The 26,760-nt window shown below is 43.6% G+C and overlaps 1 protein-coding gene across 1 annotated transcript in view; it reads right to left on the bottom strand.

Moving 5' to 3' along the window:
- The window catches only part of RAB38 (RAB38, member RAS oncogene family), an 856,617-nt gene that overhangs the window by 197,727 nt on the left and 632,130 nt on the right, over positions 1–26,760 (bottom strand). Inside the window, exon 2 of the mRNA XM_044072208.1 lies at positions 451–731. Within this exon, the coding sequence (XP_043928143.1) occupies positions 451–731 (281 nt within the window). The remainder of the gene's footprint in view (positions 1–450; positions 732–26,760) is intronic.

Here is a 26,760-nt window from a genome sequence, read left to right as displayed (position 1 = left end):
GTTGGGAGGATGGCCTAATGGTTAAGGTCTTTGCCTTGCAAGCAAAAGGTGCAGGGTTTGAGTCTCACAACGGACAATTGGTTAGGCTTAAAATGGCTGGCAAGGCTTAGTACTAATCTATGAACCTATGAACCTATGAATCAGGTCTGTAGCTACTTTGCAGCAGTTCAACTCAACTCTGAGTAACTTTCTCATGCAGTTGCTTGCAGTTGTTAAAATAATTGTGGTTGAAATTATTTGAGAAATACAGCTCTGACCTATGAAATTAAGCTTATTAATCTCAGTACTATGTACTAGTTATAATTTATTTCCACTGTTTTGCACTAATGTACATTTTAAATAATTTGACAATAATGTTGTTATTTTCCTTAGTTATGTAAAAGGGTCATAGCTAAAATGGGTTCTTGCATCCATTCTATCTGTCTGCAGTAAATAAGTAAATAAAAATACCTTTGCTGAAGTTTCATACCAGCCAACAAATCCATTTTCCTTGCAGAACTGATCCATTTTAATGCCATTGTTCACATGTAGCTCTCTTCCTTGATCACACTTATTGGCTAGTAGTACCACTGGAACAAGTTTGCCATTTGGCAGAGTAAGTTTAGAGTCTAAATCTTCTTTCCACTTTGACACTGCTTCAAATGTTGATGGCCTAGTCACATCAAAGACGATAAATGCACCCAGTGCTTCTCGATAATACACCCGTGTCATGTTTCCAAACCGCTCCTGGCCTTTGGTTATGGAAAAATAAAAAGTCAATGGTTAGAGGTGAGTGATGCATAGAAATATTTCTGTAAAATGTAGAATTTGAACAGAAACTATGTGTTTACCAGGTTGTACAAACTGTATGTTCTATCAGATGATTGCAACTAATGCGACCACACATATAAAAGTCCCTACCTCACACATAACATGCTCACATACAGCATGTGAATACTAACTGACTGAACTGATATTATGATAAAAAGCAATGAAAACATTAAACATAATATTACAGGGCACTACAAATAAGCTACAGAATTGTAATGAGTATTCTGCATTGTGGCTGTATTCTTTGCAATCCATACTTCTCAACCTGAAGCCACTGAAAACAGGTACTAAGGAACCTGAGAAGGAGGTACATCCAGTCAAAATTCTGGATACCTAATTAGCATACACCTTGAATATCAAATAGTACATAATTCTTCTTATTTCCAGTAGGAATTTAGGATACTACTCATAAGCATGTTTAAAACAGAGACAAAATTGATAGAAAAATGTAAGTGCATTATCAAAATGACCTGGATTCAGCAAGCAGCAGTGCATTAATAAGTTATTCCTGCATGGCAGGGACTGTTCCTGTTCGGCACGGCAGAGCTCCATGCATATGTATGAAGGTGCGCCGCTGTGCTGTAAAACAGACACGGTTCTGTGTACGAACGCAGGGGGTATGTCTGAGAGCAGAGCTCTCACAATATACATGCCCTCTGCACTCCAGAATTGCCTTTCGGCAATTTAAAATGAGCGAGAACACTTGCAATGCCCCCAACCAATCAGGGTAACAAATCTGGTCAAAGCCATAAGGGACAATCATCCCTACCAAGACGAATGTTGTTAGAATAACACATTTAGCATAAGCACATAGCGCACTCCTCCAACCCGTCAGAGTAAGGAAAGTGAACAAAGCCAAAAGGGACAATCGTCCCACAAAGCAAAAACTTGATAGAATAACAGATTCAGCATTACTATGGATATTCTGAAGGATACAAATAAAATAACACAACAAATAATTTTTTTTAAATATGCAATAACGTTTAAGCATAGCTGGGAGGGTGTGCCCATTGCTTAGCTATGCTTAGTCCAGCTTAAACAGTACAAGAAGTTAAATAGCAAGAGACATCCAACATAAGCAGTATTGCAATAGTGTAGTGGTTAGAGCATATGCTTTGTAAACAGCCATTCCCGGTTTGATCTTCACTGTAACTAATTTGCATTTTTTATGTGAAAGCAGTACATAAACATTGTTTTTATAATTAGCTACTAAATAACATATATTTGTTAACCGGAGTACTGTAGTAGGTCCAGATGTGAGGTGTCAGTTTAATAAAGTTGTGAAACCCCTCCATATAAACACAAGTGCCCCATACAGTATAGTCACACATGAATAAATGTAATGAACTCACATTGGGGGATGTCAGGGACAGTAAACAAATGTATAATATGTAAATAAATCCCATACAGCAGATAGTCTATAAAAGAAAATAAGTAATGCTAAGCATTGCACAGCTCTGCTTACCAGGTGTAAGCATTGTGTAAATATGACTTGTAAGCAATGAGTAACTCAGCTAAGTGGATTTGCCCATTGGTAAGCAGTGCTGAACCTGCCCCTTTAACCACTGCCAACCTTATCTAAGGAGGTTTGCCCTTAGCTTAGCTTAGCTCAGCATATTCAAAACCATTCAATCATGGCAAAGGATGGGAAATCGGCTGTATTTAAACCCCACAGGTGGGAATACAGCTCATAACTGGTTGCAGTTTCCCACTGTAGGCAGTGTGGCAGGAGTTGGTGAGGGCATGCACTTCCAGGTGCAGCACTGGGGCATACAGGAATCCAAGGTCGTGGTAGGACTCCTGGTACAAAACCATAATGAGAGACTGCTGCAGAGCCAGTAGCAGGGGTCCCAATATAAAGCAGAAGCCTGGGACCATCTCACCCGTGATCTCACCAGTGCCACTGGTATCCCTCAGACTGGTGAGCAGGTCCGGCACCACTATGCTGACTTAAAGTGGAGAAAGAGGGAGCTCTTGGATGAGTGGGTCCAAGAAGCAAGGCAGAGGGGTGATATCCCAGCAGTGTGTAAGTAGTCATACCAATAACTGTTTACTAATGTCCAGCCTGTGTATGTAATGGATAGGTATGCCTAAATATTTACTTATTTCCCTTACAGCTGCAGCTGAATGGGCTGTGAATCAGAAAACCCATGCTAGTAGGTTGAAAAAGCTGTGTTGCGAGGCTGATGAGTAACAATCCTGCTTGTAGCAGTCATACCAAATAAATATAAAAGTAGTAGAAAGTCACCTGGCAGTATTAAAACTGTGTATGAGTTGTACTGAATAAACCAGAAAATATGACAGTAATAGTTCCATATAGATTATATTTAAATAAAACTGTAACTGTCTGGCAATAAAGTTCTAATTCCTGGACTGGTTGTGTTTACTCTGGTATCGTATGGCATTTAGTGTTGCATTCTCTGAATAGTATTGTTGCATTAACCATTGTTACCCACACTGTGCTACATAAAAAAATGTCTAGGAATGTCTGTGTAAAACTGTTATAAGTACAAGGTCAGATTGTAACACCAAGAGAGACTTAGATAGAAAACACCAAAAGAATAAATAGCAATATCCAAATAGCACATTCTGATGAAACTTAAATTGCTTTATTTTCAGCAGACATGGCCATCGTTCAAATCCTGGCAGTGGTAGTAAGCTGTATGCATAATCATACCTCTCAACTGTACAGATTTTTGCAGAATGTCCATATAATTGGTTCAGGTTTTTGGCCTGTACCCCTGTCTCCCTGGCAAATCACTGGGATGATCTCAGAATTGTAGTCACTAAATAATGACACACATTTCATTTTCAGACCTCAAATCCTTCAAAAAATGTATATTAAAACAAATACAGTCACTCTAGCAACTCTCCAAGTTTATGAGAGCAATATTCAAAATATGTCTGTATTTGTACCCTCATTTTGTCAAGCTTTGTCCAGAGTATAAGCACTAAATAAACTACAAATTACTACAGCACTCAACTTTCCTCACTTGTCTAGAGGAAAACAGTTTTAGTACTTAATAAATAAGCACCTATCCAGGCATGTCTAAGGGTCAGCTCCCAGTGTTTTCTCCTGTCTACCTGAAGAATCTGGGCATCTTTGGAAATGCAGCAATTGGCTCATGTACACAGACAACCCTCTCCTCCTATCACCCAACACTACAACCTGTGAGAGATGCACTTATATAGCCAAACTGGAAGCAAAGCTCTCTTCACCCAAGACTGGAATAGACAGCCAAGAAGAGAAGGTAAACACTTGTACCACACCACAATCTTCACATAGTCCCTCAAAACCTACACCACTAAAACACACACATAGAAACATGAAACACACACCTACATTCGTGGAGACTGTCAGTAAAAATCTGCTCAAGCAACAGAGAACTCCAAAGCAGAAACACAAGCAACTTTCACCCAACACAACCCAAATGACAGAAAGCCCACAAACTCAGTGTACCACTCAACCACAGCCCATAAGGCATAACAACGTGCCCAACAGTCTAGTCATAGGTCACTCTATAGTCAGGAATACTGATATTCCACTCACCAGGCTAAACAAGGAGAAAGTTACTGTCAGCTGCCTGTCGGGTACCAGGATCCACCACATAATGTATGCACTCAGGTCACTCCACAACAAGTACAAATATAACTCTGTCATTGTCCATGTCGGTGTGAATGACCTGAGATGTATCTCCCTGGACTACATGAAAAGAGACATGGAGGAGCTCTCTGATCTTGTAGCCCAGACAGGTATGACCCTAACCCTGAGTAGCATCCTGTCATCATCCTGAATGATACCACAGTACAAGGACAAAATGATTGACTTCAACAATTGGCTAAGCTTCTGGTGTCATTCTAAGTGGATCCAGTATCTGTCTGCCTGGGATGACATGAACGACAGACGATGATGCTTTGCCAGAGATGGCCTGCACCTGTCGCCCTTGGAATTCTGGATACTGGCTAAGGCTCTTGCCACCAATATAGTGCATTTTTTAGGGAAGGTTCAAATGACAAATTCACCAACTTACAGATACAAGCAGGCAAAATCACAATGCTAGAAGTCTAAACCTCAAAATGCATTCACTCGAGGGACTCTTTAGAATGGAGAGCATCGACATCTGTGCAGTGACAGAGATCTGGTTTAAGGCTCTAGAGAGCACCCCTGCATTACCAGGCTATAATACATACCACACCTTTTAGCCACCTAACCTGGACTGAAGCACTAAAGGCAAAGGCGTGCCCATATTCATTAAGGATATCCACATCTCCAGGCTAGTTGCTCAGCATAATACATCCGAAATTATCCAACTGTAACTATCTCTGGGCAAGACCGCAATCCAGATTGCAACTTGCTACAGATCCCTCACCATGCCCCAGGATTCACACTCCTGATTTCTTGATACACAGGAAAATATTAGGGTACAAACAAACACCCTAATAATGGGCGATTTCAACTACCCCACCATTAATTGGGAAAACTGCTCATGTACCAACTCTTTTGCTCAGAGTTTTATGGAATTCATAAATTCCAATGCCTTGGATCCACTTATCCACACCCCCACCAGGGGCAGCAATATCCTAGACCTGGTCATTACCAACATGGGTGACCAGTATTCCACACCAGAGGTCAATTCCCTGGTCAGATCTGACCACAAGCTAATCACCCCAGACATCCACATCCTGCCCCCACACCCCATTAGGGAAACCACCATAAAAAATTTCTCCAAAGCCAACTTCACGCTTCTTAAGACAGAAGCGGCAAACTTCACGACACCCATGCAGACAGACAAAAGAGGGACGACTGCTGAATCTTACACAAATGCACTTTATAAGCACTTACACGAGTGCATGGATTGTGCTATCCCTAACAGAACCAAAATGCTATCCTCCAAAAAAAAGGAAGCCAATCTGGTGGTCCCCTGCCATAAACAAACTCTACAACAGAAGAAAGAAACTGTTGCAAAAAAGAGTAAAATCCCATGATTGGAGGAATTCCTTGGTCAGCCTCAGTAAGTAGCTGAGATCCCTCATAAAATCCTCCAAAGCTAGTTACGAAAACAAAATCAGCACTGATTCTAAAGACAACCACAAAGCATTCTATAGCTATGTCAAGAATCTCAATGGTAACACTCAGATCTGCTCGGAGTTACAGCACAATGACACTCAAGATACAGAACCAAATGATATTGCCAACATCCTGGCAGATAGGTTCAGTGATAAATTTACCCCCCTGTCAAAGAAAGAGAGGCCAGCACAATTCAGTGTGGAAAAAATGTATTATATTATTTTATATTAAATAATACATGGTGTATTAAAAAATACACCTGCCCAACCCCCCAACAAGGCTATATAGATATATATATATATATATATATATATATATATATATATATATATATATATATATATATATATATATATACATAGCATTCATTTATCAATTAAACAGTTATTCAATAAGCAGAGGTTTTTTTAAAAATGCTCATTCAGGCCCGGTGGAAATAATCCACCGAGCTTGACAATCCATTTCTTTTCCTTTAGATTTAATATCTCATGTTTCACTACCTTATCCTGTGTTTTATGTACAATGCAGTCAATAACTGTAAATCTGAAGGATCCAGATTTATGTTTGCATATATGTTTATACAAGGCACTAGCTTGTTTGCAGTTCCTGATATCACTCATATGTTCACTTATCCGCATTCTAAGTGGTCTGGATGTTTGTCCAACATAAAATGCTGGACATGTACAGCTTGCCAGATATATCACCCAATTAGTGCTACAAGTGGCAAAAAAGTTTACATCAAACACATGAAGGGTATTCTGGCTAGTAAAGCTGCTAGTTTTATAAACCTTAGAACAATTGCAACAATGACCACAAGGATGACACCCCATCAGTTTATCACCCATTAAAGTTCTCTGAACCAAGGATCTATCCTGATTTTGATACCTTTTATAGTGATTGAACAAGGAACTCAATGGCCGGCCTTTACAAAAAGAATAATTGCACCTGTCACCCACAAATTCCCTAAGTGAATCTTCACCTTGTAATATATCCCAGTGTCTCGAAATAATGTTCATAAAAGGATATGTATTTTTACCATATGTCGTAACTAGCCTGACCTTATTACTCCTAGAGGGTTGATCACCCTTATATACAAGCAAATCAGACCTATTCTGCTGGGAAGCAAACTGACCCGCTCTACACATGTCACCTACCCTGTAAGCCCGATTTCTAAAGCAGTTAGTAAGATCTTGCTTATATTGGTTATACACAGAGGAGTCTGAACAAATCCTCCTGATCCTAAGGAATTGGGACCTAGGGATATTCCTGATGACATGGTGGGGGTGGAAGCTGGATGCATGTAGTAAGGTATTGTATTGCGGAAATTTGCGAAAAACTTCAGTCTCCAAGGTGTCCTCTGGAGTACGTTTAACCAAGACATCCAAAAAGATAATCTCCTTTTGGTGCCATGTTACCTTAAATTCAATCCCCCAAATATTGTGATTCAAATATTCAATAAACTCCACCAAATAAGATGCATCCGGTCTCCACACCATCCAGCAGTCATCAAGATATCATCTCCAGATATGAATTTCTACCAAATAAATGTTGTGACTAACATCATAAATCAGTTGCTCCTCTATGTAGGCCATAAACAGGTTGGCATATATGGGGGCAAAATATGCCCCCATAGCAGTGCCTGTGTCTGCCATACATATTGGGTCTGAAAATAAAAGACATTCTTAGTAAGGACCTGTTCGGCCAAACAAACCAATAAAGTATTAAAACCTGGTCTATACAGTTCAGCTCTATCCAACCAATATTGAAGGGAGGCCAACCCAGCCCAATGAGGGATATTGGTATACAGGGAGGTGGCATCGAGAGTACACAATAACCAATGTGATTCAAGTTGCATATCTGCTACAATCCCCAAAAATTGGGTAGTGTCTTGTATCCTAGCCCGAATACACAGTAATAAGGGTTTTAGATAGTACGTAAGAAATTTGGAAATCGGTTCAGTAAGGGAACCCCTTCTTGACACAATAGGTGTGCCTGGAGGATTATCAAGATTCTTATGAATTTTGGGAAGCAAATATAAACACTGTTAAGATCTTTCTAACCGCTTTAGAAATTGGGGTTACAGGGTAGGTGACATCTGTAGAGTGGGTCAGTTTGCTTCCCAGCAGAATAGGTCTGATTTGCTTGCATATAAGAGTGATCAACCCTCTAGGAGTAATAAGGTCAGGCTAGTTACGACATATGGTAAAAATACATATTCTTTTATGAACATTATTTCGAGACACTGGGTTATACTACAAGGTGAAGATTCACTTAGGGAATTTGTGGGTGTCAGGTGCAATTATTCTTTTTGTAAAGGCCGGCCATTGAGTTCCTTGTTCAATCACTATAAAAGGTATTAAAATCAGGATAGATCCTCGGTTCAGAGAACTATAATGGGTGATAAACTGATGGGGTGTCATCCTTGTGGTCATTGTTGCAATTGTTCTAAGGTTTATAAAACTAGCAGCTTTACTAGCCAGAATACCCCTTATGTGTTTGATCTAAACTTTTTTGCTACTTGTAGTACTAATTGGGTGATATATCTGGCAAGCTGTACATGTCCAGCATTTTATGTTGGACAAACATACAGACCACTTAGAATGCGGATAAGTGAACATATGAGTGATATCAGGAACTGCAAACAAGCTAGTGCTTTATATAAACATATATGCAAACATAAATCTGGATCCTTCAGATTTACAGTTATTGACTGCATTGTACATAAAACACAGGATAAGGTAGTGAAACATGAGATATTAAATCTAAAGGAAAAGAAATGGATTGTCAAGCTCTGTGGATTATTTCCACTGGGCCTGAATGATCATTTTTAAAAAACCTCTGCTTATTGAATAACTGTTTAATTGATAATTGAATGCTATCCATATATATATATATATATATATATATATATATATATATATATATATATAGCCTTGTTGGGGGGAATTTTTGTCATTTGTATTTTGCTCACTGAGGAAGGCAGTTATGCCGAAACCGGTCTGATATTTTTGTTGGGCAGGTGTATTTTTAATACACCATGTATTATTTAATATAAAATAATATAATACATTTTTTCCACACCAGATTGTGCTTGCCTCTCTTTTTTTGACTTGGACATTTAGGTTTTGGGCCGTTGCACTAGCCGTACTTGCGGGTCTTTTACAGCATCAGTAAATTTACCCCTGTCTCACCCCCTAAAGGGCCCATCTCTACACCAGAAGAATGCAAAGTTCCTGTAATCACGGCTGCACAGGTAAAAACCATACCCTCCAAAGCCAAGAACACAGCATCCATGGGATCTGACAACATCCCAGGCTGTGTTCTACATGAACTGCAGAATGAATTGGCACCCCACCTATGCGCCATGTTCAATCATAGCCTCACCTCAGGCTTTGTACCCACTGAATGGTGCACAGCAACGGTTATCCCACTCCACAAAGGGGGAGCCACCATGGACCCTGGGAACTACTGCCCCATTAGCTAACAAGCCTGGTCTGTAAGGCCAAGGAACATATCATCATGGATCTTATACATAGACATTGGTAAACTCCAAACTCTGGACCTCACCCAGTTCAGGTTTGTAAAAGGCAGATCATGTTTCCTAAACCTGACAGACTTCTTTGAAGCAGTCACCGAAGCTGTAGATGAGGGTAAGGTGGTTCACACAGCCTATCTACGTCTCGCCAAGGCTTTTGACACCATCCCCCACTTGGGAATTATAGATAAACTCACTAAACTAGGTATAAATCTCTATGTGACAAGATGAGTTGCCAACTGGCTCACTGACAGTACCCACACTGTGAAAGTAGCAGACTCCAAATCCGACTTCAGACCAGTGACAAGTGGAGTACCACAGGGTGCAGTCCTGGATCCTCTCCTGTTTGGTATCTACTTTTCTGAAGTACAGGCTAACACAGAAGATCTTTGGCTAACAAAGTTTGCAGATGACTGCAAACTAGGAGCCATAATCGAAACTCCTAACGATGTGGACATCCTACAAAAGGGCCTCACAGAGACAGATGCCTGGTGTTAAAGCCATGGCCTCAAGCTCAATGCCAAAAAGTGCATTGTCATCCCCTTTGGTAAAAAGTCTGTACCCATGAGCTACCACATAGCTGGTAGTCTACTTATCACCAAAAGTGTGATAAGAGACCTTGGGACACAGGTGGACAGTAGTCTCTCCTTTGATAATCACATTGCCACAGTAGTCAGGAAATCCTTCTACATGGCGCACCTCATCACAAAAGGTTTCTCATCCAGGAAAAAAGAGGTCATTGTTCCCCTCTACTCATCACTCATTAAACCCATTATAGAGTACAATGCCCCTTTTGGTATGTACCTCACAAGACATCTACAACAACTGGAAAGGCCACAGAAATACCTCACAAATAGGATTACTGGCCTCAAATAGATGCCATATGCAGATTGTCCCAAAAACTCTAGCTTTACTCTGTCACATATCGCCTACTCAGAGGTGATCTCTGCCTAACATACAAAGCTATGTCAAACCCAGAGCTGTTGGACATGCTCCACTTAAAGAAATCCCTCTGAGCAACATGCTCTAGGGACCTAAACCTTGTCACTACAATAAACAAAACATGCTGGAGGGATAGATTCCTGTCCCAGAGACTTCCCATATTCTGGAACAAACTACCTATCTATATCAAAGCTCCTCATTAGCACTCTTCAAGAACAATCTTGATGATTGGATGGGAAATAGGAAATTCACCCCAGGGATCACCTCTGTGGCTCTGCTCGACAGGAGCACATGAAAATAATTTTCTTGGGTGGCAAAAGCCAGGGTACCTTTTTGGCTAGGCTTATATAGGCCCTAGGGCCAATATCCTAGTACCTACCTATGAACCTATAAGGTGTTTACCTTAAACACACAAGGTGCAGGGTTTGATTCTCACAGGGGGTAATAGGCTAGGCTTAAAATGGCCCACAAGGGTAGTAGTTAGCCTAGTACTAATCTATGAACCTATGAACCTATAAGAGATTGAGAGGTATGTGTATAATATTAACTAGGAATCTGGGAATATGTGTAGAAACAGTCAGGTAGTGTTAACAAACATTCCCCTCACAGGTCTGTCAGATAAGAAAACTGTAACTGCCTGGCAATAAAGATATAAATCCTGGACTGGTATTGCTTACTCTGGTATTGTATGGCCTGACGTAGCATTCACCAACATCTGATATCAGAATAGTACTGTTGTGTCAACCACTGTTTCTCACACTGTGCTACATAAAAATATGTCTAGGAATGTCTGTATAAGACTGTTGTAATTACAAAGTCAAATTGTACAACAAAGAGAGACTTGGACAGGAAACACTGAAGGAATAGACAGCAATATCCAAACAGCACACTCTGATGAAACTTAAATTGTTTTAATTTTAGCAGACACAGCCATGGTTCGAATCCTGGGAGTGGTAGTAAGCTGTATGCATAATCATACCTCTCAACTGTACAAATGTTTGCAAAATGTCCACACAATTTGCTCATATTTTCTGCCTGTTTTGCTATCCCCCTGGCAAATCAGTGGAGTGATCTCAGAACTGTAGTCACTAAATAATGACATACATTTGATTTTCAGACCTCAAAACTTTCAGAAAATGTATTAAAGCAAATCCTGTTACTCTAGCAACTCTCCAAGTTTATGAGAGCAATATGCAAAATATGTCCCTATTTTGTACCCCATGTTGTCAAGCTTTGTCCAGAGTGTGTGCATTAAGAGATTGAGAGGTATGTGCATAATATTAACTCAGAATATGGGAATATGTGTAAAAAAGTACAGTTGTGTACACTTACCATAAATGTAGATGTTCGAGTGTATTCACTGTTGCAGTCATTACAATTGGGTAATTCTGCTGGCAGGCTACCCTCAGTCGGCCTGAATTCCAAAGTCTAGTTCCGGCATCGGTTGCTGTCGCCTCTTCCCTGATGTCAGTGCGCCAGGGGTATAAAAGATGCAGCCGATGCCATTTTCTTCAGTTTTTCTTGCCCCAGATGTCAGGTGCCCCCAAAAGAGTAGGCTAAAAATATGTCAATAAAACATGCATGTACCAAAGTATATATTTTGCCTTCATCTACAAGCAAATACACCACATAGGTTGTATAGAACAGAGAAGTACAGATAAGTTCCAGCAAAGAAATGGGGGATGGCGGGTGGGTAACCTGGACTGCAACAGTGAATACACTCAAACATCTACATTTATGGTAAGTGTACACAACTGTACTATGTTCTTCGTGTTTCACTGTTGCAGTCATTACAATTGGGTTAAATCCCAAAGCTAAGGTTGGGAGGCTGGAGCTAAATAGCATTAGGAGCGGCTATTAGGCTCTGCAGAACTGCAGTGGCAAAGCCTGCCCTGGATTTAGAGTAGAGTGGTAAGTGATAGTGCTTTGTGAAGGTGTGCACTGAACTCCAAGTAGCAGCCTCTAAAATGTCTTTGGTTGGTACTCCCCTGAGCAAGGCTGCTGAAGTGGCTGCTGCTCTGATTGAATGTGGCCTAATGCCCTTAGGTACTGGCTTGCCATGTTGTGAATAGCAGAAACGAATGCAGTGGCCTATGCACTTTGAAATAGTCTACTTTGAGATAGCCTTTCCTTGTGATCCTGCAGCATATGCCACTAGTAATTGCTCTGTCTTTCTGAAAGCTTTGGTTCTGTTCAAATAGAAGCATAGCTGTCTGTGTATGTCCAAAGAATGCAGAATTCTCTCCCCCTTATTCTGTGGATTTGGCTAAAAGGTAGGCAGATGAATAGTTTGGTTAAGGGCCACACTGGACAGTACCTTAGACATAAATGTCGGGTTTGTCCTCACAGAAACCCTGTCTGGATAAGAAATGATAAAAGGTTCCACAGCCATGAGTGCCTGTAGTTCTGAGACTCGTCTTGCAGAAGTTATTGCTAGGGGCAGAGCTGTTTTCCAAGATAAAACTTTATATCAGCTGTAGCAGCTGGCTCAAACGAAGGCAGGGTGAGTTTTTCCAAGACATAATTGAGGTCCCATGCAGCTATTGGTGATCTCCTTGGAGGCCTTAAATTTTTGGCCCCTCTGAGGTACTGCCTTAATAAAGGATGAGAAAAGATTGGTGGCTCTGTATTGTAATGAGCTGAAATGGCAGAGGCATGAATTTTTATAGATGAAAAGGATAGGCCTTTGTCCAGCATCTCCGTCAAGTATTGCAAAATCTGAGGAATATATAATCAAGAAGACTTAGTCGGACTACCACGAAAAAGACATAAAAATAATTTATTAAATTAAAAACAGATAAGCGCTTTTGCGTACTCGTCTAGTATGCTTCATCAGATCTAATTAATCAAAGTGTCTGCTTGCATTTAAATAGTATTGTGTAATTATTTCATCATTCAATTAATCAATTATCTTAATATGTATTAATACAACTCTATAGCAAAAATACATCACATAACTCATCGAATATATATTTCATTTTTTATTTTTATTTTTATACACATTTTTATACACATTTCTATATATTTTTATACAGCGTCTATACTACATATTTTCATGATGTCATATATTTATATATATATATATTTATGTCATATATACACTCTATCTTATAATATATATATATATTTTTGTCATCTTATACAAAAGTTTTCTCATTTATATTTATTTTGTGGATTTTGTTATTGAAATGACAATATATAGACTGATTTTATTGATGTATTTTTGCTATAGAGTTGTATTAATACATATTAAGATAATTGATTGAATGATGAAATAATTATACCATACTATTTAAATGCAAGCAGACACTTTCCCCGGGATTCATGAAGCTTGCGCCAGGCGCACGCATAGCGTAGGTGTTATAACGCCAAATATGGCCGCCGAGCGATTCAGGTACGATCCAATTCCACGTGCACTACCGGCGTACGCCAGATCTGAGCAGCCCTCGGTGTAGGTATGCAAATCACCCCATGTGCAGTGTTGCACCATGCAAATGAAGAAATATAGCAATTCATGAAGTGGTGCGGGCGTAGCGTAAGCCCACGGAAATGTAAATCAAAAAACACGGTTTACATTTTCCCAAACAGAACATCGGAGCTATGGAAGAGGGCCAGACCCAGGCATCACAACTTGAACATATGCCAATGGCGAAATACACAGCCAATGGCATAAGAAAAGATGCACAACACATAAATAACAACATTTAATGTCATGTCCACAGTAATGCACAGCAGAACCGCAGGGCATGTGTGCGGAAGCTGTAACATAAAGAAATAATATAAAAATGTCATAAAATTGCAACGTAATAGAAATCAGGTTTACAGCATAACACACAATGGTAGGCATGGAACCAAGGTGCAAGGGTTGCTAAGGGCTTGCGATAGTGTTAGGCACGGTAACTATGAATTAGTAGTCAATGCCATGCAAATGAGGCAGATAATACTGATTCGCAAATGTCCCGCCGGAGGAAGGTTGTACCATACGGCGCAGCGGTATAACACTGAGGAGTAGCTCAGAGGAGATACATGACATCAGCAGAGGGGTGTGCCACCGTAGCACTAAGCACATTGGAGCATTGCAAATCTGGCCTGTCCGTTGCTAAGCAAAGCGCAGGATAGGGGTGGGGAGGAATCGTTTAGCTGAGAGCACACATGGTGGCCAAAAGCGCATATGTACGAGGATGAAAACGTGCCCGAAACCCAGAAATCGGACGTACGCGCCGCAAACAATAGCAGAAACAGGAAGGTCAGGGGAAGAAAAGAAGGAAATGCGGAAGTAGGGTAATTGGAGTACTAATGAGCAATCAACACCAATCAACCCACGAAGGCCAATCAACGGCAGCTGACAAGTCCGCATGCAGAAACCTGCAAAACACGATAGGGGAGGCATGTGAATGCAAAGAAAGGAGGGGAGGTATTGGATTGCAAAGATAGGAGACCTGACACAGAAGAGCAAAGCAAACCAACAGCAGACCGGCAGTAGCACACATAACGCAAGATACGCCAGGTCCAGGAAAGTACAAATGAAAATAGGCTGCAGGATGCACGCCAGAAAATGGTAGGTGCAATGTGCAGAAATGTAAAGGGAAGGTCAAGAGGTAATCCACGGCAGGCAAATGTAATTCAACACCAAAGGCACCATAATAGTAGTTCCGGCAGTAAAACACATAACATAACCTGTAGCTACGAACGTACATACACACCCTATGACATCATCGGTGTTCACAGCACAATAGTATAAAGTGTGAAAGCACCCAACACACACCTGTGTATTCCCAAACACCGCACCATAGGTGTAAACACACAGGGAACTTTTAAAATGTACATGTTGGGAGCTGCCATAGCTGTGATTCATCAGCATGTGTCAGAGACTGACGGTGTTGTGGAGGATGATGCCGACAACCACCGCAGGCCTCGGAGGAGAAGGAGAGTGTTCAGACCAAGGGTAGCCTACCAGGGGCTACATGACCTGGAGATAGTAGAGCGTTACAGGGTGGACAGGGACATCTTACAGCAAATAGTGGAGCTGTGCCGGCCACGCCTGTGAACCAGAAACAACAGAGGGGAACCCATACCAGTGGACACAAAGGTATGTGTAAGCATGCGAATACTGGCCACAGGTACCTTTCAAAGGCCAACTGGAGATATAATGGGCATCTCACAGGCATCAGCATCCAGGGTACTACACCAGTTCCTGGATGCCATGTTACCACATGCCAATGAGCAGATATACTTCCCCAGAACTCAGGAGGAGTTGGCCAGCAATATGCGTCACTTCCACCGTGTGGCACAATACCCAGAGGTACTGGGTGCGATAGACTGCACGCACATACAAATCAAGTCACCACCCGGTGAGCAGGGTATGTGCTACATAAACCGCAAGGGATTCCACTCCATCAACTGCCAGGTCGTATGCAATGCCAAGGGCATTATCATGGATGTGTGTGCTGGCAGTGCTGGAAGCTACCATGACTCCCATATCTGGCATGCCTCACAGCTGTATCAGGTATTTGTCAGGGGGGACATCCCACATGGCCATCTCGTGGGGAATGCTGGCTATGCACTGGTGCCGTGGATGATGACTCCCATCAGAAATGCACACACACCCATGCAAGAACGCCATAATGAGGCACACGCACAAACCAGAATCATCATAGAGCGTGTGTTCGGGAAGCTGAAATCACAGTTCCGGTGCTTGGATACATCTGGTGGAGCCTTGCAGTGCTCTCCAGGCACGTGTGCCCACATCGTCATAGTATGTGCCATGCTACATAATATGATCCTGCGGAAGCAGCTGCAGCAGGGACAAAATGGTGAAGGCCCTCATAGCCCACCACAATTGCCAAGGCCAGTACAGGCACATAGTGAATCAGACCATGAACACACTGTGCCAGCCCCAGTATGCAGATGGAGGCATGCCCAATATGCCTACGCCTTGGCAAAGAGGGAACATATAGCACATACTCTGACCGTGTAGGCCCCTACGGACTGACACCTCTCCACCTGCACACACAGTAAAATGGATGTCACACAAACATGACCACCTGTAAATTGTAATGTATAGGTGGCCCAATGTGTGACTCCTACATAGGCAGCCCTCAAACATTGTAAACACAACAGCCAGTGGAACACGGAATGCCAACACCTGAACAGTACATGAGTCTTACAGCATATGGTGGTGCTGTGTGCCTGTCACGTTCCCCGCCAGATATATATATATATATATATATATATATATATATATATATATATATATATATATATATATATATATATATATATATATATATATATATATATGTACACATATGCATATATATAATACAGATAGAAAGGGCAATAGAGGGATATATGGTGATATAGATGGATTCAGCAATATCTGCAAATATGATAGATAGTTCAACGACATTCATAACATCTTGGAGGTACAAATAAATAGGATACCGCCAACCATGGAATGTGTAACATACCGACATGCGTAACCACGAGGCTGAAAGACCGATAGAACACAGTACCAGAACAGTACATCCGCGAGTAATAGTATGATGATATGAAGGGACGGTTAGTCACCGCTGACGGTGTCGCGGTCCACGTAGGTACTGTGTTCAACTGTGTCTGTGAGTGCCGTAGTCTGTGTAAGTGTGCGTTGAGGGTGCCGTGTGCGTTTCTGTGTGACTGTAATGTGTGTGTGTGTCCGCAACATGTGTATGTTGGTGCCAAGTCAGAGGCAGATCAGTATGGTAGGTGTGGGTATAGCTAGCCGTAGGCATACGGTTACTACCTGTACCACAGTAGGAGGGACATCCCACCCTGGGCAGGTGTGTCCTGACATAAAACAGTACAAAGGGCAAATGTCCGAGATGGTAGGACATAAATATGTCCCATATATAATGTAACAGTTGTATGTAATAGTTATGCCTGTATGTAAGAAACTTAAATGTTACATGCAATATGATAAGTATCCAAAGTCACACAACAATAGGTATGTAGTGAGGATAAAAGTATGTGTTACCTGTGTACTGACCGTGGCTATGTGTTGGCCTGTAAACACCGCTTTGTGTCCATAAGTGTCCAACAATGACCATATGATAAGGTGGCAACCCATGGCAAACAGGCTCTTTTAACAACACAACCACAATGACTGCAAATATCTGGGACAGAAATACAAGGGATAGCTGTCACCTACACATATCCCCTGATATATCGCTGCAATTACGGAGGTATACAAGTCGCAAGCTCACCTGCAGATGATATAGAAACCAATTAACAATGGCCCAACGTACAATCCCGTAACATAAGTCTACTAACTGTTAGCTCTCTAATTAGGGACGGAGCCCACACACATATATATGGATTATGTAGAAATGCAAGGCCCACAAACCGTATATGTTACGTACAACCACCGACATCCCTCACACTAGAAACTAAAGCAATACAAACTGTAATAGCAGCACAAACATCCAGTCAGTCAATTACATCTGCAGAACCCTCAACATACCATGTGAGAGACAAAATTAAAGGCGACATGCAAAATTGCAGGCATTGTATAATGGAACAAACAGCCATGTTACAGGTTTTAATTGCAGTACTCCATTATCAGACGTCGGGATGACAGGTACACCCACATGTTGAACCAAATACTCTACCTGTCACACACAATCCACGGGGGACATGAATCCAAACTATACTTGTCTCCATGCATAGCAGTTGCAGTTACTCATAACAAAACACAATACAGACCGTCTCCCCGAAGGTAGGGCAAATAGGCAACGCCCAAGTGGAGAATCCAATTATACCCCACTGTCACCACGTAATTGGCGAATGGAGTAGCTGCACAGCTGATATGCAAGTAATTAGTCACTCAGGAACACCAATTGGCGGGAAGAATCCACATGCTTCAGGTATCGACGTATATAAGGATGACTTGCCAGACATTCAAACCGTATGCTCATACCGAATAACAGTTGAAACACTGTGAGAGAGATAGAAACGAAATGCCGTAACGACAACAAGGTATGTAGAACGCCCGATATGTAAGGTTATGCATAGCATGATCTGTATTAATTAGTTTTACTGTATGTATAGCCTGGTTTGCATTAATTAAACGTGTCCGCAATGCATAAAGTGGGGAAAGGTATTTATGTAGTGATGTCTTGCTGAGCATACTAACGCTTGCAGAATCTGTGCGTCCAGCAGTGGGACACAAGGTACACAGCACAGACACCACAAGGGATGCTACATGAGGCCATTAAACAGAACAATGCCATACAACCCGCCATCAGTGGTAGGGTATGTCCAACAAGGACATGCCATAGCAGGGGATAGTATATGTTGATATACTGTCACAGCACACATATGTATGGGCATATAATGTTAATGACATATGTAAGGTGGTCCTGCTGAGCAAGTATGCTTTGCATTATGGGATACTATATGAAATATGTGTAATGTATAGTATTATAGGTAGATATGACAGATATTCTACACAGCATAACAGGCATATCATGCATACCACAGGTATCGTCTATTGGTATGTACAATAACAGGATACATATGGCCTGTAGGTATGGGACATAGTAATAGCATGATAGCTAATCTAAATGGAAGGGCTACCAAGTAACCATGCACAAAGGACATGTAATAGCTGCACAGGTGCATAGTGGGGTACTATGCAGTCTGTCAAGTCCATGTGTAAGCACAACTACAATGTTCACACTAGTGGCACCTCTCCAGGGTAGTGTCCTGTGAAGAGCAGAGCCAGGTGTCACCTGCACCACTGCACAGTACAGCCACTGCAGTGATCCCAGGCCTACATGTGTCTCCCAACCACCAAGGGAGGTATCACATGAACAGTGCTATGGACTGTCCCTGCGTGATGTACAAAGGACTTATGTTCCACAGCATGGTGAGTGTCCGGATTGGGAATGTAACCCAGAAGCACATCCCACTCATTGTGGCATGTGTGCACATATCCATGAGCATGTTGCTCACATTGGCCTCTGCTTATGTTGTGTATGAGGAGTATATCCATCAATAATGTTGTGGACATGGGCTCTGTCTGATCAGCAGAGGTCACTCCTGAGTATGTAGTATGCAAATGTGTACAGATGTGGTGTCCGTAGTGCAGCCGCATATTTAAACTGTTGGAGCTCAGTAAATGTCATGGCGTGTTAATGTTGTGGCATGTAAAGCTGTAGCTGTTGTGTAAGGTGCACCCTAAATGGGGTGGTGTACCCTTGAATGTGTGTAGATGTCTTGAGTTCAGAGGTACAATGGGTGCCTATGTACCAGTTACACACCCAGTACAGATAGGTGTGGACACGTAGGAGGATATCCATGCCACAGTGGCAATACGGTAACCACAGGAGTGGGTGCGACATATGTGAGTACTGCAAACATGTACAATGTGATATGTATGTAGGGGACTACCATCCATGTGATAGTCAGTGGGTGAATGGTGTAATGCAAAGCTGATGTGCATGCACCGTGTGTCATGCAGCTTGATGCCATGATAGTCATATTATGTATCTGTCACAGCGACACCCATATGGTTGGAGTCAGTATCAGCTGGTGGAGCAATCATGGTGCTTGGTATGTAGGGGTTCTAAAGCTAGGCAGGGAAAGTCCCCTGTACCAGCCTGCTCCGCAGGGAAGCATATACTGAACATGAGGGGCCCTATGACTGAGGACCGTGGTATGCCAAAGTACCTGACATGTAGTAGGTACTATGGTATGCTGGCCTCACTGTGTGTCCTGTCCATGAGCCACATAACATAACATCCTGAGATACAGGGTACGATGTGCAGGTGGATGTGTATGTTGTCAATACCAGAATGGGGAATGGTGCTGAAAGGCAATGAGAGGACAATGTAGGATGTGTGGACTCCCGTACCATCAGCAACTGCCCTGGTAACTGTATGAAAGGAGTCCACCATGTGTAGGGGCCATGCTCTGGCCTTAACAAGCCCAACCCGGGTGGCAGCAGAGGACGGGAGACCAACAATGTCTCTGAGAATGACGTCCTTGATGATGTGCCCCATAGCCATGCAGAACAGTCCAGTCAGGTGTGTAGGACTATAGTCCCACTCGTGCAATGCAGTGCCACCTGTGTGTAGTGTGATAAATGCTGCTGTGTGCCATTCAGGGTCTACAATGTCTGAAACAAGGCTATTACTGAATATGGTGGCCTAGTGGGGAGACATGTAATTCAGAGGATGGCGGACATCACAGCCTGGGACGTTGGAAGGTGACATGGGGTCAGTGTCCCAGGAAATATAGAGTGTAGGTCAGTACTGTGTAGGTGTGACCACAGGGACACCACAATGTTCATGTATGGATTGCGGCCCTGTAGTGAGTGAGAGGGTGTACTGTCAGCATTGAATCCATCCTCCAGCATGTTGCCAACAATACCTGGGTCTGCAATGTTCCTGAGTGACTGTTGTATGTGACAGCAGATGTGGGTGTTGCCATCGAATACTGACATACCACCATAATGCCTGGTGGTACACCCCGGAATGTGTGGCAGTCGTGTTTACGTAGCTAGTCTTGGAGTATGTGATGATGGACCCTGTGGCCCCACCACGGCTGACCAGTGAGCCACCCCACACATGGGAATGTACACCACTATGCAACAGCCTACACCTGTTGTTGTACATCATATGTCCGTGGAACATGACCACCAGAGTGGCGTCTGTTATCTGGTGTGTACCATCATGGCTCTGTGTGGAATAGCATGATCCATGCAGTTGTGTACATGCTAATTAAGTGCACTGGGGTATGTGTCAGCATTTGTATGTGCATTGTCCATCTGCACGGGTGTCATGATGTTAACAACCGCTGTCAGCAGACGTCTGTAGTAGGTGTTGTAGTACACATGTACTGTGTATACTGTGATGGGTGTGTTGCCGGGATGTGGCTAACAAGGTAGATTAGCATATGTTCAGAATCCACTAATGAGGGGATAACCCCAGGTGTGTAACACCAGTCACATGGTGGTAGTGTTCATGCCAAGGGTAATGTAGGTCTTGGAGGTGGTGTGTATGTGTTGATCCAGCAGAGCAGAGGGTATGACTCATGGATGTGTCGGTACATGAGTGGCTATCCCAGTGAAGTGTGGGGTAGTGTCAGTCACACATCAGTAGAAGCTGAGGCCCACTGTCCACTATACCACCATAGAATGTATGTTACTCGTGGGGTATGATGTTGATTCTGTTGCTTTTTACAATGTGTATAGTGGTCCCTGACACAGTTAGCTGCACGTGGAGCACCTCTGATGCATTGTGCTAAGCAACTTGCCAGGATGTGTGCAAAACATAGTGGGATATGGGAACCCCTCAGCTGTGTCCAGGTATGTGCCTGAAAGGTATGGTCCGTCTATAACCTGTCATTGCAGGTGTACTCTGCAGAGTCTAGAGGCAGGTCCCAGTCACTGCAGAGATGTTGGAGTGGTGCATTATAAGGTGTGCCTTTCCTGCGTGCGTTACAGGGGAAGATGCAAGCAATGTGTCACATGACCCCGTTTCGCGCACCCCGGTGGCAGTTATTGGAAACTGTGCAGGACAGGCAGTATAGAAGCAGCAAGAGCCTTACATGTGAGCTGTACTCCCAGGGCCGACAGGTGCAAGTCATCTGTGCCACAGCATTGTGTTTGACCAGGACAGTCATAGCGGACAGATACCACATGCCTGTGGAATGACAATAGGAGCATAGGCAACTGTTGAAGTGACACAGTCGGTCATTGTACAGTGGTATTGTGTCCGGACGAATGCAAAATGCTCCCCAGGGCTAGGCCCACACCCTCAGGGCTATAAGACTGGTGAGCTATTGCATGTCCCTGCACACGTAGTCTGTGAAGTGGCATCACAGGGCAGTCACACTAACATGGTGAATGGCAGACATATCGTACCTGGTGAGGTGTGGCATGGGTGCATAGATTATGTTGCAGAAGCAGTTACCCGACAGCAGGTTGTAAGCGACTAACACCTTGTGTAGCCTGCTGTGTGGAACTGCAGTGTGACACCCTACACAGTCAGCTATGACTGGTGTGTTGTGAATGTTATAACACACTATTGGCTGTATGTGGTGGGCACACATGAGTCTGTGGGCTATAAGCTGGTGATGTTGTCTTCCATGATGGGGGCTACCTCTGGTGCCTACAGTGAGTATGGAGACGTACTGCACAGGTTGTCCTCATAGGTGTGGCCAGTGGTGTAGATTATGTGAGACTATGTGATGGGTGGGGTGTGTTGCGAATGTTACACATCCCCAAATGACTGTCAGGTGCAGTCAGGGTTGGCGACAGCATTACCCCCAGCCATAGCTGTCAGCCTCCTGTCCCCAAAATGAGGAACATTAGCCCTCATACCGTGTGACACATGGGCGAAACGTGGAACACTTACAACTGGCTTACTAACAGCGTCAACTAGGAAGGGCATATGATGGCTAAAATAGGCTGGTCTTACGTATAAAACAGATATCCCAATGAATTAATATGATTCTCATCTATCTAGCCATGGCTAGCAGGTAAACTATGTACAACAATGAATGTGTGACAGACCCTTCCAATGTGGAACCTTGAGGAACATGCACCTTTTAGAACCCCAAATGAGGTCGTTCCCCGTAATGAGGTACACCTGAGAGCTATCGGCCCAGCACGGCTGCAGACGTGCATCCCCCACAGGCTGTAGTGCCGTATGTTGGGAGGTGAGCATTGAATGTGTACATGAGACAATTGCTCTATTGCCACATGTACGACGTATCCCTCATATAGACAGGCAGTAGCACTGGTACGTGACAGTTGGACATGCCTGTATATACAACCATGTCCCACAGGATATGTGCTTTACGTGTGTACAACAGCTGTCATACCTTAAGCAAGCTGGGAAGTGTAGGACAGCTAGTGTACCTGTGGGAAATGGTGTGGAATGGGCGCTATAGTAATCAGTAGCTCATGACATGCTCACATGTTCTGAACAAGTGCCTAGCATGACCATACAATACAGATAGGGTGTTGGATAATATCAACCCACAAGTGGTGATGACAGTCATTCAGGGTGGCACCGCACTATAACCCTGCTGAGTATGGTGTGCATGTCCATGAACCATTAGCACTGTAGATGTTAGCAGTACAGATGTACAAGATAGCACGGATATTTGATTACAAATACCTTTGCATGTCACAGGAGTGTTCCACCAGTGGCCTGTTGACAGACTCACAACTACAAAAGGTGCAAGAGTGACATGTGCACAGCACATCAGTGCCAGATACAGTAGAACAGGGTTAATATGTTGTACCCCACCCTCATTGTAGCCCATACCACACAGACAAATGTTAGGCATCTGTGTATGTAAGGCTGTGAATGGCCATGACCTATCAGTGTAGCTGTGTCAGTGTTGTGAACAGCATACAGAATGGGCTGTGTGTGTGAGGTGTGTGACATATGTGCACAGTCTGATGGATGATACCAGCAGTGCCACCTCTAGGTGAACATCCCTGTACCCATAAACTACTACCTAGGCTGTGGTCAACATTATGGACACTGTGTAAGGGATGGTGCTGTGCAGTGCACCCCCTGACATGGTGACATCTCCAGGCCCCTTAGGTAGTCATCTGAGGTACTCATGTCATGTCAGGGTACCATCCATGAGCACGGAGATCACTGGCCAGGCATATACAGCACTGTGGTGACCAATATTGGATCACATACCACCTGTAAGGGGTAACGGCTATGCATGGATGTGTGATACCAGCCTTCACAATCCACACCTCCACTATGCAGCATGCCGTCTACCTTGCAGAAGGACATTTGCTACACCATGATGATGGACATGCTACATGTCCATATCCCGATCTATACAACATATGTCATGGACAGCCACCGTCCTAATACTAGGATCGCCACAGGCTGGACAGATCCCTGTGCCATATATGTGACATATTCCCGCCATACTCCCGCCATACCATGTAACCCTGTCTATCAAAGCTGCAGATGTCATCCCAGTCATCCCAGTCATACATGGTGTGATGGCCGCATGGTAGATGTACTATCAACTGACTGGATCAGTAATGTGGCACTGATGCAGCTTGCGGTGGCACAATGGCCATCTGTAACAGCGTGGAAAGCATGCCTGCACATGCTATGGTTGATGACCATCCCTGCAAATGTCGTCTGACTATCCATTGTCCCATGTCTATCACATGTGTAATACAGGCGATCCGTGTCAGGATGTGGAACAGTTGTACAGTGCTGTGTAGATGTATATGGCAAAACACATGCATGTACAGGTGTCCATGCGTATGTGTGCATTGTCACTGCTCAAGTCCATTCCGGCTGTGTCTGTGTTGATATGTGACATATACACAGCATCCAGGTCAACAGTAGTACCGTGGACACATTGAGGCATGTGCAGATAGGTAAGAACACAAGTGCAGGCAAATAGACATGCCCACAGCAAGACAGCATTTACATGGAGTATGAACACTGTAATGAGGTGACACACATATATGGTGATGATATCCAATGCATAATGGGTGTGACATGTGTGACACAAACACGTCAGTCGTGTCAGTGTCATGGTGCTTTGCAAAGATAACTGAGCAGATGCAGTAGATGTCATAGAAATGTATGTGCAGCAGTATCTCTGTACATCTCTGAAACTGTGACCTGTCACCATCATTAAGTTTTACAGATAATGCCCCGTACATGCCTCCCAGCATACACCCGCCAGGAGGATGATGTCCTCATCCACTGCAATGTGAAGCCCATTATGATGCTGTACATGTGTCAGGAAACCATTGTGTCAAACATGTATGCATGTTAATGCACATGTCAGCAGATTACATGTCAAGGTCACGTCAGCCATGTGTACTGTTATCCTGTTCTGGGCCACATGGTGTATCACGGGGATGCATGCATACTACCATGATTGTGTGAACTGCATGGCTACTGATATGACACCTGCTTGCTGTAGTGTGCACCCCGGGGAGGTATGCTTACTAACACTATTAATGTCTGAGCTGTATGCCCTCTGCTGTATCGCAGGCATGCTGCATGCCATCTGACAAATCACATGCATGGTGTGTCTGTGTGTGTGTGTGTGTGTGTGTGTGTGTGTGTGTGTGTGTGTCTGTGTGTGTGTCTGTGTGTGTCTGTCTGTGTCTGTCTGTGTCTGTCTGTGTGTGTCTGTGTGTGTCTGTGTCTGTGTGTGTGTCTGTGTCTGTGTGTGTGTCTGTGTGTGTCTATTGTACTTTACAGTATTTCTTTGCATTCACAGGTGATGTAGGTGCGTTACCCTCCTGCGGTCCATCTGATGTTAGTGTCCCCACAGATACTAGCGGTGATGAACATATGCATGAGGTACAGGCAGGGTTGTCAGGGGCTGAATCTGTGCCAATGGTTACCATCCCAGCTATGTCCCCCTCTTCCCCGCACACAGTTCTGCTGCCAACAAATACCGCATCACCGGTGGCCATAGAGGAAGGACAGTCAGCGTCTGTTGGCATGGAACAGGAACGTGTGGTGGCTACAGAAGGTGTGTCTACACACTATGGTGTCAGTGTAATGACTGCAGATGTGCCACACAGGCATGTGTCCGGTGCTGCTCGTAGGAGGACCTCTGGCAGACATGCACCTGCAGGACAGAGTGCAGCAGCTGGTATCACCAGACGCATGTTCCAGACTGTAATGGCGGCACAGGCACATGCTGAACGGCAGAACAGAGAAAGGCAGAGGCTGCAGAGGGCTGCTATCCATAACCTAAATGACAACATCCAGGCATTGGCAAATGCTCAACAGCAGATTGCTAATGTTCTGGATCGGCGACTAGGTGAAATGGTCATAATCCTTGACCAAGGCATGGTAATCCGAAAGTGGGAGCTGTCTGTGCTGGAACACCTGGTAGAAGTGAGGCGTAGGCCACGTGGACATAGGCCAGCAACACCACCTAGTGTAGGTCGAAGTGAGTGTGCCACCGCACATGCCCGCTCCCATAGTGCCGGTAGCAGCAGCAGTGCAGCTGCTGCTGCACTGTCAACACCAGGACACAGCAGGCCATGTGGACGTGGCCCTGGATGGTCTCAGCGGGGACACGGTTCCAGCAGACATGTGTCGTCGGACAGTAGCCACTCTGTACCTCCACCTGGTAGTGCCCGTGCAACCCCAGGCAGGCACAGGTCACATGGCCGTGGACGGACACAGTGAGCTGTACAACCTGCACTGTACAATCTGGGGCTGTCAATTATACCCCGTGTAGGCATCACAAATGGCAGAACTGTGTACACAAACACAACTGTAGGGCTCCACAACATCCACATGCATTCTGCACAGACATGTCCAGTCAACTCACCGGCCCTTACACACACACATGATGTTATCCATTGGTGCAGCCTATGCCCCTGGCAAACATA

This window comes from Protopterus annectens, chromosome 5.part0, assembly GCF_019279795.1.
Source record: "Protopterus annectens isolate FY-2018-M chromosome 5.part0, PAN1.0, whole genome shotgun sequence".
NCBI lineage: Eukaryota > Metazoa > Chordata > Ceratodontiformes > Protopteridae > Protopterus > Protopterus annectens.
The sequence above is the reverse complement of the archived record's forward strand: the minus strand, read 5'-3'. Positions and strand labels throughout refer to the sequence as shown.